The following is a 14,186-nucleotide window of genomic DNA, read 5'->3' as shown; positions in this document are numbered from 1 at the left end:
CACCATTCAAATAAGTGTGATTACCAAAACCCGTGAATGATTTAGTTTCAGCCTAAACAAAGCTAATCATATCCTCTTTATTTTCTTACATAAAAGTGATAATCGTATGACAAAACATCATAACACTAACGGATTCTTTCTGCTTCGACTCAGTTCACTCAGAAGACATGATTATTGCAAAACAAAGAGACCAAAAATCATTTCTTTTGGTAAGACAATGTGTTCAAAGTTTCGTCTTCTAGATGCCAACAACTTGTACATATAGAATACCTCAAAGAACAGAGATACAAATGAAGAGATCAACGATGGAATCTATCGTTCTATGGATACTAAGAGATCCATGCTTATATATCACTTTCTTCCGCGGGTAAGCCTCTGCAAATGGTAGTTAATGTTTCCCCAAGACTTGTTCTTATTATCCGTCTGCAAAGCAAAGGGTTTCAAGCAAAAAAAAAAGTTCAATGTTTCGCAGAGGCAGTAGTGTGACAAAATAAAAAGTAAAAAAAAAAAAAAAAGGGCGGTGCAAGTGATAGACCTGGCCGTGCATACAAACACTCAGGAGTTGCTTCTGTTTCTCGCACTTATCATCTTTGATATGGTTAAGCGCCATACAGTTGAGGAACGATACCATTTCCTTCATACACGGTTTTGCCATATTCCCCAGCTTTTTCGGGTTTATGTACAAATTCCCAGCCTTTCTCCCCATGGTGGCTCCCTCTCAAACAACTGAAGAACCAGAAACCAAAAAAAACAGGAATCAATCAACCAGTTTGCAGGATCAAAAGAGTTTCCCACAAGGATGTTTAAACGAACTCATCCTGAATACGGTCATGTGTCACATTTTACGCCGATTGATTCAAAACTCTTGGCATGAAAGAAAAGAAAGAAAGAACATTGGGAATAAACACACCAAACACTGAAACTTTACACATTCCCTAAGACATTGAGAGGTTTGTAAAACAATCACAGGTTACACAATGTTCCTAACTAAGGAGAGACCCTAAACTTTTTTTTCGTATTGAAACGATTAATATGACTATAAATTTCCCAAATCTAACAAAAAATGGAGAACAAATAGTTTCGAAATTGTAGAAACATATGAAATGAATTCGTAAGAGAAGAATAAACAAATCAGAGGTACCAAAGCTCGGAATCATGTATAAAACGACATGATTTACAAAATTAAAGCCAAAATTTTCAAAGCAGAATCTCAGATCCGAGCGTAGAAATGAATCGAACCTAAGTAGTCAAATAAAAACTCAGAGTCGTAGAATAACGAAGCAAACACACTAATCGACTCAGAGAGAATTAGAGAAGAGGTAACTAACAGTGTAAGGTAGAAGATGAATCAACGATTTTGACGAGACGAGAGAAATGGTGATATCAAATCGCAGGTTGAGAAAGACAGAGAGCTTCGAAAATACAAAACCCCGAAAAAATAAAAATAAAACCCTATTATTATTTTAGTTAAGCCCATTGGGCTCTTAGCCCAGTAATTAATCCGAACAAATCGAAATCGCTTGAACCGAACGAAATTGAAATTAGTATTCTTTGGTTTTGGAACGGTGTGGTTTGTTTTTTCACCTTCATACACTTGAGTTACTTACTTATATAAGTTGTCCGGATGAATGCTAAGTTCTTACACTCGTAGATTATAAATATCTCGATTTCTTGTCTATTCATTGTATGTATTTTAATTGTTATATATGCCCAAACCCATAGAAACTTATAAACAACTTCTTTTAGATGTTTTGGACTTTGTGCTCATAATCTCTTTGAATGGGCCGGGAACTAAATATATGAAATCATATAGGTCCATTATTAAATAGTATATACATAGTTATTGATAGTATAATGGAATCTTTTTTTTTTCTTCTGTGGGTTTGATTTAAATTAAACTAGTAATAGTCTCCTTTGATGAATTGATTCAAGCGTTTGAGCTCTCCGTTTTGATGGTCCACAATGGCTCTAACCACATCAACCATAGAGATCAGTCCTACTATCTTTCCATCAATCACCGGTACATGCCTTATATGATGGTCTACATCATTTTAAAAAGCAAACATTGTAGCTATTGGAGAATTTTACATATTGGATTCTTGTATATGTATGTGTATAGTAAACTACCTGACATAAGCTGCATTGCTTTGATTATGTTTGTTCCAGACGAAACAGTGACCAATTTGCTCTGGTCAAATTAATTCCCACAATTTTTTTAATAAATTTAACTGGAACAGTAAAAGACTAAATGTTTCCAAATATTGTTAACTTGAGAATGTTTATGTTTATTCTGACCTCATCAGTCATAACTTCTCCAACTTTTGTAAGTTTTGATGATCTTCCGGCCCAAATAATTTTTTTTCATATAGTCTGTTTTACAAATGAAGAATCAACCAATCCAATATAAGTGTAGTTATAAGAAAATTATTAAAAAATAACACTTAAAAGTAACTTAATTTCTTTGAACAAAAAAAAAAGTTACTTAATTTCATGAAATTGTGTCTAACTATTTGTTTTATACCTCTCTCTGTCACTATTCCTGCAATATAGTGCTGGTCTCCAGGTTTTAAGACAACCAACGATCCAATATTATGCTTTGCCATCTGCTTTTTGTTTGATTAAAGAAATAAAGTTATAACTAAGACATCCCAAACATTTAAAATAAAAAAGAAAAAAAATACCAAAATACTCTACGGATTCGCATTCATCATACAACTTTGAAAGAGGCTAGCAAGCTAAACAAATCTATATCCTATATATGCGACAAATAGAAAGAACTACATAGTCGCGATTGCTAAGACCATTAATCCAAAGACATTGTAATTAAGTATTTCTATACGTGTATGCATGACATAATATACAAACATATGTGCACTATAATGTTATTACATAAAATACAAATACATGTAATCATGTCTTATTAGCTGGGACACATACAACGTGGAGTAGACAACGAACCTAAACTAAACTAATCGGCAAATATATAGAATAATATATAGCTGATCACTGTTAGACCACATAGATCATAGATGTAAGTAATAAGTCCTAAATATTTTTAGAGACTAGTACCCAACTTAAACACGCTTAGAAATACGTGTATGTAAGTAACGTGATGAGCAAATCATACATTTTACGAGATCATAAAAAGTAAGAAGTTGAACGAACATTCTTAACTGCGTCAAAAACAGTGTCGTTTGTTCGGCATGAGATCCACGTAGCAACATCAGTCTCCTTTGTGGAGAGCACATCCGCCACCGTCAGATTCTCCAATCCTTTCTCCGGAGGCGGAGGTGAAGTAACGCAACCAAAACCGGCTGATACTTTCCTCTGAATCTTTGGGACCTCATGAGCTCTTGCTAACAAACCTCTCACAAAAGCTTTCATTCTTTTGTCTTATGCTCTTTTTTGGAAACAAATGAAACAGAAACAGAAACAGAAACATGAATTGGGTTTTGTAATAAAGGAAGGTGAAAGACTCTTTGCTTCCAAAGAAAGACTAAGACATACCTTGCCTAAACCAAAAGTTAATTGCTTTTAATTAAAAATTAAGAAGAAGTTAAAGTTGGATGAAAAAGATCTTGATTGTTTGATTTGATTGCTCCAAGAGGGGAAAGTATGTACATTAAAACCACAGAAACTTGCAAATAGAAGAATTATAATTGGATATTCGATATGTTTGGTTCATTCGCAGACTGGCTTCGTGTCGAAGCTGCTTAAACAAATGGCAAAAGCTTGAAAAGCAGAGATCGGATAACGATAGTCCATAGTGAAAATGTCTTTGCCTATCTTCCCAAACTGTAATATCACTCTATCTTGTTCTTCTTCTGGAATGTTCATGTTCTTCCCTGCTTCCGCAGCAGCTGCTACTAGCTGGAAGTTTTTCACCGAGGCAACTGTGACTCGCCCTTTGAAGTTGAGACACCAGCATTGGAGCTGTTCGTGCCATCTCGGCGACTTGTTTTTCAGAACTAATGGTTCCTTTACGACGGATTCTTCTCCCAGGTTCCCTGAGCAGAAATCCATCAAAGGCTTCTTCTTCTTCTTTCCTTGGTTTATGAACTCAGTAGGTGACTGGACTTGGCCGCCTTCTTGAATTGCTGAAACCGGGATACTATGCATGATACATTGCATTCTTCTTGGCCCTCTGGTTCTCAGAACATTCAGCTCATATAAGATGGAAGCTATGTTGTAACTACTAGATGTTGATGATACCCATGGAGACACTTGCATTGATGGTGGGAGTTTTCGGTCAAACGGAGGAGGTTGGTTTTCGTAGACTGTGAACTTGGTTCCCAGGAAATTGGATCTGTCCACACACACACAACAAAAGTTATAATATATTGACATAATGATAATATATAGAACAATGAAAGTGCTAGACTTTAACCTCAGTTTTCCTATGTAATTACTGCTACTTCTTGAGAAGCCATTCCCAGACAAGGATACAACAAACTCTGCACCAGTCGCCCTCCTCACTCTCTTTGCGGATAACAACAGCTTACTCTTGTCACCCGAAAGAGCTGCAACCATACAGAGGAAGGTGGGATTTAATATAGTCAAAACTCAATTCATAAGAGATTCTTAAGGTGATAATAGTAAAACTAACCAGGACTTAAACCAAGATAGAGACGAAATATTCCAGTAGCTCTCTCCCGTTTGATAAAGCATTGAATTGGAGCATCTCTAGGACCAGGCTGAACCAAAAAAATCCAAATTTTTAGACAATGATCCATTCATAAACCGATTAGAGTGTTCAAAAGAACGCAAACTAACCTGCTTTAAAGAAACAGGAAATGTCAACAAACCAGAGAGCTCAGGAACCTTAACAACTTCTTTAGTCATCTCTCTCCAAGACCTACAAACGGAAGCACAAGCAACGACATCTCTCCTCGCAGGCCAAAGAGTCTGTCCAGACTCAATCCGATGGATAATATCAAGAAGCAACTCCGGAGGCAAATCAACCCAAATACTCTGATTCAAACCTTCATTAGCTGATAATAAAGAAGAAGAAGACAAAGATGATCCTTCTGGTGCAATATGTGACCTCCCTCGTCTACAACCAATACCTTTGTACTTGTTCTTCACCCTAAACTCTCTTACTATGTTCTTAAACGACATTGCTCTACACTGCTGCTGTATTGAAACCAAACCAAATCAAAACAAAACAAAACAAACAAACAAAAACACAAATTTATTTATGTTATATATATATATATATATATCAATATACCTGAATTTGTTGTCTGCTCCCCCAAGAAATTTCTCAGCTTCGTTAAAACTTTTTTTTATCAAAGAAACAGAAATGTATCAGATAAATCAAAATATTAAACGACTCAATTCCATGAATATTCATCGAATAAATCAATGAAAAAAATCCCCCAATTCATGAAAAGAGCATGGATCCGGCTTCTCCGGCATTATCGTGAAGACTTCGAGAAAGTTTTTTTTTTTTTTACAAAATGAAAACATCGAGAAACGAGAAAGAGAGAGAGAGGATTAATGTACCAACAAAAGCGACAAATCCATGGGGAAGCTCATAAAAATCAGATTGAGACAAAGTTTTTTCTTCTTCTTCTTCCGATGAAATTAAAGCTTCTCTTCCCAGGAAATGGAGGTGAAAAAGGAACCACCACCACCAACCACCACCTCTCCGATGACGTAACCGTAGCCGACGTGAGCTTCGATTTCGGAGAGGAGAGAGGGAGGAAGGAAGGAAGACGACAGTAACCGCAATAATTTCGAGGAAGAAGAAGAAAAAGAGAAGACGGAGAGTTTTTTTTATTTCTTTTTCTTAATTAATTATTAAACGGATAAAAAAAAAAGACTAGTAAGCGCGGCTCATGTTTTTTTTTTTTCAATTGAAATTAGTAAATTACTTAAAATAGGATTATGGAAGAACCAATTTATTTTGCTTTTTAGAGGGGTTATTTATTACAACTGGATTTTCAAAATGTTTACTAATTGGGAAATCAAATCTGAGATTTTGACTAGGGTTTATTTTATAAATCTAGTAAATGGTTTAAGAAATTAATGGAATTGTATTATATTATTAAAGTTGATGTATCAACTCACACTAATCCAATCCATGGATTTAATAAGTTGAAATTTGGATCTTAACATCAAATCCGCCAGCAGCAACCTTCTTTTTTTTTTTTTTCTTTGTCATATGAACTTTTTCATAAAAGATATGTTATACATACAAAAATGGCGGCTAACAACATAACTCCAAAAACTAAAGGCAGCGGATAAATAATCATCCCTGTCAACTTAAGCCGACAGGTAACATACTTTCGGAAACTAAAACTTATAGAAGAACATAAACAAAAGCCAAAACCTAAAGTAAAAGTTTACAAAAGGAATGAAAGAATGATCAAAGCTTTAAAACTGTCCAACTGAAATTGAACGAATTCCACTAAGCTTTCCCAAAGAACCTGTAAGGACTGGAGAGTACCCAGAAGACCGGAAGCACTAAGATAGCACACCGTAAAAAAACCATCACCAAACCGACAGGAAAGAAAGCAGAATTCATACCATAACAGAGAAACAGAAACCACAACAACCACAACAAACCAGAACCCCATGGAGGGCGATCCAAAACCTTGCGAATCGACCCGAGACAAGTCAAAGAAGACCAGCAGCTCTTACACGTGGACCCTCATCGACCCATCTTAAGCCATCTACAGACCCAAAACTGGTAATCTCCTCGCAAAAGAAGAGCTGAAGGACGATTCCACTGCTATTGTCTAGAACTCAACTCCAAAACTCCAAAAAGCCACAAAGGAGAGCTAGTAGATGACTAGCAACAAAAAAAACATCCGAATGACAAGCACAAGGAACGATACCTAGCTCGCAATGCCAACACTATCAGACCAGCAGACCCAAACTAGCAGAAACTAAGAACCAATTCAAACCCTTAACTAGAGAAGGCAGAATTGCGAAGATAACACAAACCACATCTCAAAGCAACTAAAACCATCGGTTAAAGCCACAACGGCACTAAAACCAACACCACCTTGTTGAAAATCTGCAATCCAAAGAAGGGAGAGACGAGAGAGATACAATTCCAGTCCGTGAAATGACATGCAATGGTCTCCTTCAAAACACCAGTCATGAGAGCACCACCCGATCTGACCCACAACCTAGACTAATCCGGTAAGCAAACAGGTCCGTCTCTAACCACAACCAACTCTCACCGCCGATAGCTTCCCCTCCTACAAATGTTCTTCGCTTCATAGAGGATTTGATTTTGACAACAAGACCGCTACAACTCCGAAAACAACAGATCTAAACGAGCAGACCATAGAAAAACGAAGACCAATAAGCAAGACAAAGTTCTACACCCTCCCACAACTCCGACAAGAAGCCCGGCAACCGGAGAGGGCAAATCGAAAAACTCAAGTTTTTCTCGCGGCGGCTGGGATTGGGAGAGAATTAGGACGACCTCACAAAACAAGGCATTACATTACATGGAGCAGCAACCCTCTAACATTGCTTTTAAAAAAAATATTTTAATCATATTAATATATTTTTATTATCATTAATAATAGCCAATAACAAAGTGACAGCTGTAAGTTTTTTCTGAGAAACGTTTCTTGTTGAAGCAATATAAGTACTTCTCTCTCATCACTATATTAATTTTTTTATTAACAAGTGTTTTGATGAGCACTCCCCAATGGAGATGCCATAATAGATTAATGATTATATGGATTAATAAGTTTAATGATTTGAATTATATTGAATTTTAGGGATCAACCTCTCTTATTCAACTTCTCTTAGTTAGCCGATCAAAATTTAGCATGTTTTAATTAAATAAACAAAATAATTAATATTATATAAATAAAACAATTAAAATAAATCATCATAACTTAATAAGACAAGAAAAAAATTCTAAATTGCAAAGTCAATGACCCTAATACTATCTATTGTTTTTTAATTATAAAATATAAACTCTAACCATTTTTATAGACCAAGACGACATGTATTTAAACATTAACTACTCTTTTATAAACCCAAACCAACATATAATATTTTTAATTGTAAAATCTAAACATCAATCCATATTTAGAAATCCAAACCGGCATATAATTTTGTTTAATTGTAAATTCAGAACTTCAACCACTCTTTCATAAATTTAAACCGACATATAATTTTGTTTACTTGTAAAATCTAAACCTTAATGCTTCTTTATAAGCCAAGACCAACATTCTTTTTTTCACTAACTTTAGGTTGATTAAGTAAACTTTTTAATTAGGCACAAAAACGAATGATACTGCAAGTTTGATGCCGCCGACGGCTTCTCCGGTTCATGGAGAGGAGGATTTGGTAGCGGAGGAGGGGGGTTCATTGGTAGATGGAGGTCTTGTGGAGGTGGAAGGTACGGTTGCCTTGAAGGCGCCTGCGGAGGTGCCTGCAGAGATCCATTCTGATCAAAGTAAAGCGGCTCAACCTAGGGCTGTGGGGGTGAATCATGACAAGCGTCCGTACGCAAACGTTGCTCGTAAGCACGTTTTTACTAAGCAAAAGTTTGATGTAGTCGAAGTGGATGGGAAGCAACGGGTTGTTTTCCCGAAGGAGGTTCTCGTTGATACGAAACCTTTGTGGGAGGATTTTCTAATTGGGAAGTCTTTGAGTACTAAGGCTCCCCATGTTGGTAAGATCCATATGATTGTTAATAAAATTTGGAGACTTGGGGATACATCGGTTTTGATTGATGTTTATGAGGTGAATGAGACGACTATGAAGTTCAGGATTAGGAGTGAGACCATTCGTCGACGGGTTCTAAACAAAGGTATGTGGAATATTATGGATATTCCAATGGTGGTCTCGAAATGGTCTCCGTAAGAGGAAGAAACTCAGCCTGCTACGAAGTCCATACCTTTGTGGGTAATACTATCGGATGTACCTCCGTCTCTGTTCACAAATAAAGGTCTGCAGTTCCTGGCTAGTGCAGTTGGTAACCCGATTCGACTCCATCAAAAAACAGATGTTTGTACCAGTTTTGATGAGGCTCAGATTCTAGTGGAAGCAGACTTAACAAAACCTCTACCAAGTGATTTTGTGTTCATGAGGGAGGAAGAGGGGGAGCTTGATGCTGTTATCAAGTACTCTTACCCTTGGTTGCCGCCAAAATGTGAAAATTGTGCTAAGTGGGGTCACTTCAAGGCGACCTGTTTGACATCCTCAAATAGTATACAGGCGGTACCCCCACCTGCATCACCTGTCATTGTTCAAGAATCAGAGAGAGTTGTATCAACAGTTTCACGTGTTATTACTTCCTCTGGCTCTGGGGAAGAGGTAGTGGATTCACATATTGCTACCACTGTTGATTTGCCAGCTATAGCAACTGAGGAGGAGTGGCAAACCCCTAAGTCTGTTCGGAGTCCTGGGAAGCAACGCGAAGCAGTTAGTAAGAAGGACATTGGTTCTATACTTTCTAATGCTTTTTCTGCTCTTAGTGATAAGGAGGAGATAGTTAAGGATGTATCTGATGATGATGGCGATACAGAATCACACTCCACTGAAGTTGCTGATGACATGCCACCTGAGAAGCCGTCTGGGGTATCTCTCATCCCACCACTTCGTCCATATTTGCCTTGCGGCTCAAAAACAGCACATAAGCTCATATCGAATCCTTCTACTCAACTACCTAGCGCTCAGACTAGGGATCAGAGTACAAGGACCACCTCCAAACGTTTTTAATGTCTGGTTTCTTTTGGAATGTTCATGGATTAAACAGAACTTCAAAACATTCCATCATCAAAAAATGGGTTGCTGATCAGAATTTGCAGTTTGGTTGTCTTATTGAAACTAGGGTGTAGGAGCGTAAGGCTCAGTGGTTAGGTGGAAAGTTATTTCGAGATTGGTCGATCTTATCGAATTATGAGCATAATGCCACCTGAGAAGCCGTCTGGGGTATCTCTCATCCCACCACTTCGTCCATATTTGCCTTGCGGCTCAAAAACAGCACATAAGCTCATATCGAATCCTTCTACTCAACTACCTAGCGCTCAGACTAGGGATCAGAGTACAAGGACCACCTCCAAACGTTTTTAATGTCTGGTTTCTTTTGGAATGTTCATGGATTAAACAGAACTTCAAAACATTCCATCATCAAAAAATGGGTTGCTGATCAGAATTTGCAGTTTGGTTGTCTTATTGAAACTAGGGTGTAGGAGCGTAAGGCTCAGTGGTTAGGTGGAAAGTTATTTCGAGATTGGTCGATCTTATCGAATTATGAGCATAATGCCACCTGAGAAGCCGTCTGGGGTATCTCTCATCCCACCACTTCGTCCATATTTGCCTTGCGGCTCAAAAACAGCACATAAGCTCATATCGAATCCTTCTACTCAACTACCTAGCGCTCAGACTAGGGATCAGAGTACAAGGACCACCTCCAAACGTTTTTAATGTCTGGTTTCTTTTGGAATGTTCATGGATTAAACAGAACTTCAAAACATTCCATCATCAAAAAATGGGTTGCTGATCAGAATTTGCAGTTTGGTTGTCTTATTGAAACTAGGGTGTAGGAGCGTAAGGCTCAATGGTTAGGTGGAAAGTTATTTCGAGATTGGTCGATCTTATCGAATTATGAGCATAATGCCCGGGGGCGTCTCTGGGTAGTCTGGAGGCACAATGTGCGGCTTACTCCTGTGTTTAATAGTAGCCAGCTTATAACCTGTCTCGTTAAACTAGAAGGAGCAGAGGAAGAGTTTTTTTGTTCGTTTGTTTATGCATCAAATTTAATGGAGGAAAGGAAAGTCCTATGGGATGATATTCGTCACCATCGAGACTCTCCACTTCTGAGGGATAAGCCTTGGATTCTTTTTGGGGATTTCAATGAAACTTTGGCGGTTGAGGAACACTCTCGGGGAGATGATGGTCCAAGCGTAACAGAGGGGATGTGAGACTTGCAGTCGGCAGTGAACTATTTTTCTTTTGCTGACATGGCCTCACATGGTCCCTTATTTACATGGTCGAACAAGAGAGAGAATGACATTATATCTAAAAAGTTGGATCGAGTTTTGGTGAATGATGCATGGATTGATATATATCCGACTGATTATAATGTATTCGAAGCTAGTGGCTGTTCTGATCATTCACGTTGTCGGATAACAATTCTCCGGCCTGATGATAATAGGAGAAGGCATAAGCCGTTCAAATTTGTGAATGCAATGGCGGGATTGACTGAGTTCAAACCGGTGGTGACCAAGTTCTGGGAGACTACTGAACCTATTCATATATCTACATCATCTCTCTACTGCTTTACTAAGAAACTCAAGGCTTTAAAACCTGAGCTTTGTTCTTTCGTGCGTGGAACACTTGATGATTTGGTGGGAAAAACTAAAGTGGCATATGACGACCTTTGTGCGAAACCGTCTTCCAACTTGCATAATCCATCTGCCAATGCTATGTTAACAGAAAAGGAGGCGTATGATCGATGGTGTTTTCTTGTAGGTCTTGAAGAGAAGTATTTGAAATAGAAAGCCAAACTACATTGGTTGAAAGTTGGTGATCGCAACAACAAAACGTTCCACCGTGCAGTTCAGGCAAGAGTGGCACAAAACATGATACGAGAGGTTCAAACGCCTGATGGGAGTGTTGTATTTGATGCGGAGGGGATTAAGAATGAAGTTGTTCGCCACTTTCGTGAATTTCTTCAGTTTGTACCATCGGATTTTGAGGGAGCTACAGTAGCAGAGCTGCAGGCTTTACAACCGTATTGTTGTACAACAGAGGATAGGAACAGTCTCACTAGACCGGTTTTAGCAGAGGAGATTCGAAAGGTATTGTTCTCTATGCCTTCAGAAAAGTCTCCGGGTCTTGATGGATTTACTACTGAATTCTTTAAGGCCGCTTGGGATATAATAGGAGTGGAGTTTGTGATTGCAGTACAATCCTTTTTTCAGAAAGGTTTTCTACCAAAAGGTGCTAATGCTACAATTCTAGCATTAATCCCTAAGAAGTTGGATGTTAGGGAAATGAAGGATTACAGGCCAATCTCCTGTTGTAATGTGCTTTACAAAGTCATTTCAAAATTTTTGGCTAACAGACTTAAGTTACTCCTCCCAAAATTCATTACCGGGAACCAGTCTGCATTCATTAAGGACCGTTTGCTTATTGAGAATGTTATGTTGGCTACAGAGTTAGTCAAGGACTATCATAAGGATACAATATCCAGTCAATGTGCCATTAAAATTGATATATCCAAGGCTTTCGACTCTGTTCAATGGCCTTTCCTCCAGAATGTCCTATCTGCACTGGACATCCCACTTGATTTTGTGCACTGGTTAATGCTCTGTGTGAAAACGGCTTCTTTCTCTGTTCAGGTAAACAGGGAACTTGCTGGTTTTTTCCAAAATGCACGGGGTCTAAGGCAGGGCTGCTCTCTCTCTCCTTACCTTTTTTTCATAGTGATGAACGTTCTTTCACGAATGCTAGATCGGGCAGCTGGTACGTAGTTTGGATACCATCTGCACTGTAAACCTCTCGGGGTCACGCATTTAAGCTTTGCAGGCGACCTAATGATTTTTACGGATGGTTATGTATGGTCAATAGAGGGTATTGTGGCAGTGTTTGACAGCTTTGCTAAAAAATCAGGATTGCAAATAAGTATTGAGAAATCTACAATATACTTGGGAGGACTTCTAGAATCCGCATGTCAAGTGATCCAGAGCAGTTTTAGATTCGATGTTGGACAGCTCCCGGTCCGTTATCTAGGCCTCCCATTAGTCACTAAACGACTTACTACCTCTGACTACTCTCCACTCCTTGAACACATAAAGAAGAAAATTGGGTCGTGGACAGCCCGCTTCCTCTCTTTCGCGGGCCGCCTAAATCTGATTCAGTCGGTGTTATGGACCTTGTGTACTTTCTGGCTGTCTGCATTTCGTCGCCCACGGCAATGTATCAACGAGATAGACAAATTGTGCTCTGCTTTTTTATGGGCAGGTCCAGACTTGAATCCGAACAAAGCTAAGGTAGCCTGGGAGGATATATGTAAGCCTAAAAGTGAAGGTGGACTGGGGCTACGGTCTCTAAGGGAGGTGAATGATGTTTGTTGTTTAAAGTTGGTGTGGCGTATTGTTTCGTCGGGGGAGTCCCTTTGGGTTCAATGGGTGAAAACTACCTTACTCAAACAAAGGAGTTTTTGGAGTGCTAAGTTTACTTGTGCTGGTTCTTGGATGTGGAGGAAGCTCCTAAAAATCAGACCACTTGCAGCCACTTTTTGTAAATCGGAGGTAAACAATGGGTACAACACATCTTTTTGGTTCGATGACTGGTCGAGTTTAGGTCGGCTGATGGATGTGATAGGGGAGCGAGGTATTATCGATCTGGGGATAAGTTTGCATATGATGGTCGCGGATGCGTGGAGTAGACGGCACCGGAGGAGATATCGCTCCCAACAGTTAAATCAGATTGAAGCTGAACTTCTCTTGAAGAGGGACCAAGCAACCTCTAGGGAGGATGTTGTTCTTTGGAAAGGGAACAACACAAAGTTCCACTCTAGTGTCTCCACAAAGGAAGCTTGTCTTCAGATTAGAACCCCGACTACAGAAGTTTCCTGGTACCGCAGTGTTTGGTATACTCACTCTACGCCGAAGCACTCTTTTTATACTTGGTTGGCGGTTCGTAATAGGCTCTCTACAGGGGATCACATGTTACAATGGTCTACGTCTGCTCAAGGAAACTGTGTCCTCTGCAACAACGCAACTGAAACATGTGACCACTTATTTTTCTCTTGTAGCTTCAGCTCAGAGATTTGGCATGCCATTGCTCAAAAAGTTTACAAGACACATTACTCTATCAACTGGAACTCGATCATTGCATCTGCATGTAGTAACTGGAAGGATCGAACAACACATTACATAGCCTGCTGTGTTCTGCAAGTGGCGATCTATACTATTTGGCAAGAACGGAATGGGCGGAAGCATGGGGAACCACCGAAAACGGCCTCACACCTCATTCACATTATCGACAAACAGATGAGAGACCAACTCCTTGCTATTGGCCTCTTGGGGGATCGGCGGTTCGACAACGGTCTCATCACTTGGCTAGGGACAAGATATTAATCTCCTCTTAAATTGTTTCTATGTAAGACCATTAAAAACTCAAAGCCTTGAAGCACGAGTTGTACAAACGTATTTTTGTTTTTGAATATAATTTAGCATTGCATTCCAAAAAAAAAA

General features: G+C 38.9%; 2 protein-coding genes and 1 pseudogene across 5 annotated transcripts; all 3 read right to left on the bottom strand.

Moving 5' to 3' along the window:
* LOC104742242 lies at window positions 154-1,434 on the bottom strand. Of its 2 annotated transcripts, none has more exons than XM_010463225.1 (3): window positions 1,329-1,434; window positions 536-726; window positions 154-423 (listed from the first exon to the last, which is right to left on the bottom strand). In XM_010463225.1, exons 2-3 carry the CDS (start codon window positions 704-706, stop codon window positions 352-354), a joined length of 243 nt encoding a protein of 80 aa, XP_010461527.1. In that variant the 5' UTR covers window positions 707-726; window positions 1,329-1,434; the 3' UTR covers window positions 154-351. The 2 variants fall into 2 exon arrangements, with proteins under 2 accessions (XP_010461527.1, XP_019091336.1); XM_019235791.1 differs by lacking the exon at window positions 1,329-1,434 and adding an exon at window positions 1,240-1,308.
* On the bottom strand, window positions 1,797-3,410 carry LOC104742241 (annotated as a pseudogene).
* Window positions 3,563-5,805, bottom strand: LOC104742240 (tubby-like F-box protein 6). 3 transcript variants are annotated; one of them, XM_010463222.1, is made up of 6 exons: window positions 5,506-5,805; window positions 5,231-5,278; window positions 4,774-5,130; window positions 4,607-4,694; window positions 4,388-4,520; window positions 3,563-4,306 (listed from the first exon to the last, which is right to left on the bottom strand). In XM_010463222.1, exons 3-6 carry the CDS (start codon window positions 5,116-5,118, stop codon window positions 3,682-3,684), a joined length of 1,191 nt encoding a protein of 396 aa, XP_010461524.1. In that variant the 5' UTR covers window positions 5,119-5,130; window positions 5,231-5,278; window positions 5,506-5,805; the 3' UTR covers window positions 3,563-3,681. The 3 variants fall into 3 exon arrangements, with proteins under 3 accessions (XP_010461524.1, XP_010461525.1, XP_010461526.1); XM_010463223.2 differs by having other exon boundaries at window positions 4,774-5,144; window positions 5,506-5,785; XM_010463224.2 differs by having other exon boundaries at window positions 4,774-5,133; window positions 5,506-5,785.

Source organism: Camelina sativa, chromosome 14 (genome assembly GCF_000633955.1).
Source record: "Camelina sativa cultivar DH55 chromosome 14, Cs, whole genome shotgun sequence".
Taxonomy (NCBI): domain Eukaryota; kingdom Viridiplantae; phylum Streptophyta; class Magnoliopsida; order Brassicales; family Brassicaceae; genus Camelina; species Camelina sativa.
This window is presented reverse-complemented; position numbering and strand designations above follow the sequence as displayed.

Bases quoted from the DNA above. Each gene is read 5' to 3' on its own strand.
- LOC104742242 (XM_010463225.1), bottom strand. From the start codon at position 706: ATGGGGAGAAAGGCTGGGAATTTGTACATAAACCCGAAAAAGCTGGGG. The intron at 424-535 runs GTCTATCACTTG...TTTGCTTTGCAG, and splicing joins GTGTTTGTATGCACGGCCAG to ACGGATAATAAGAACAAGTC.
- LOC104742240 (XM_010463222.1), bottom strand. From the start codon at position 5,118: ATGTCGTTTAAGAACATAGTAAGAGAGTTTAGGGTGAAGAACAAGTAC. The intron at 4,695-4,773 runs GTTAGTTTGCGT...TTTTTGGTTCAG, and splicing joins TTCCTGTTTCTTTAAAGCAG to CCTGGTCCTAGAGATGCTCC. The intron at 4,307-4,387 runs GTTAAAGTCTAG...GTGTGTGGACAG, and splicing joins AATTACATAGGAAAACTGAG to ATCCAATTTCCTGGGAACCA.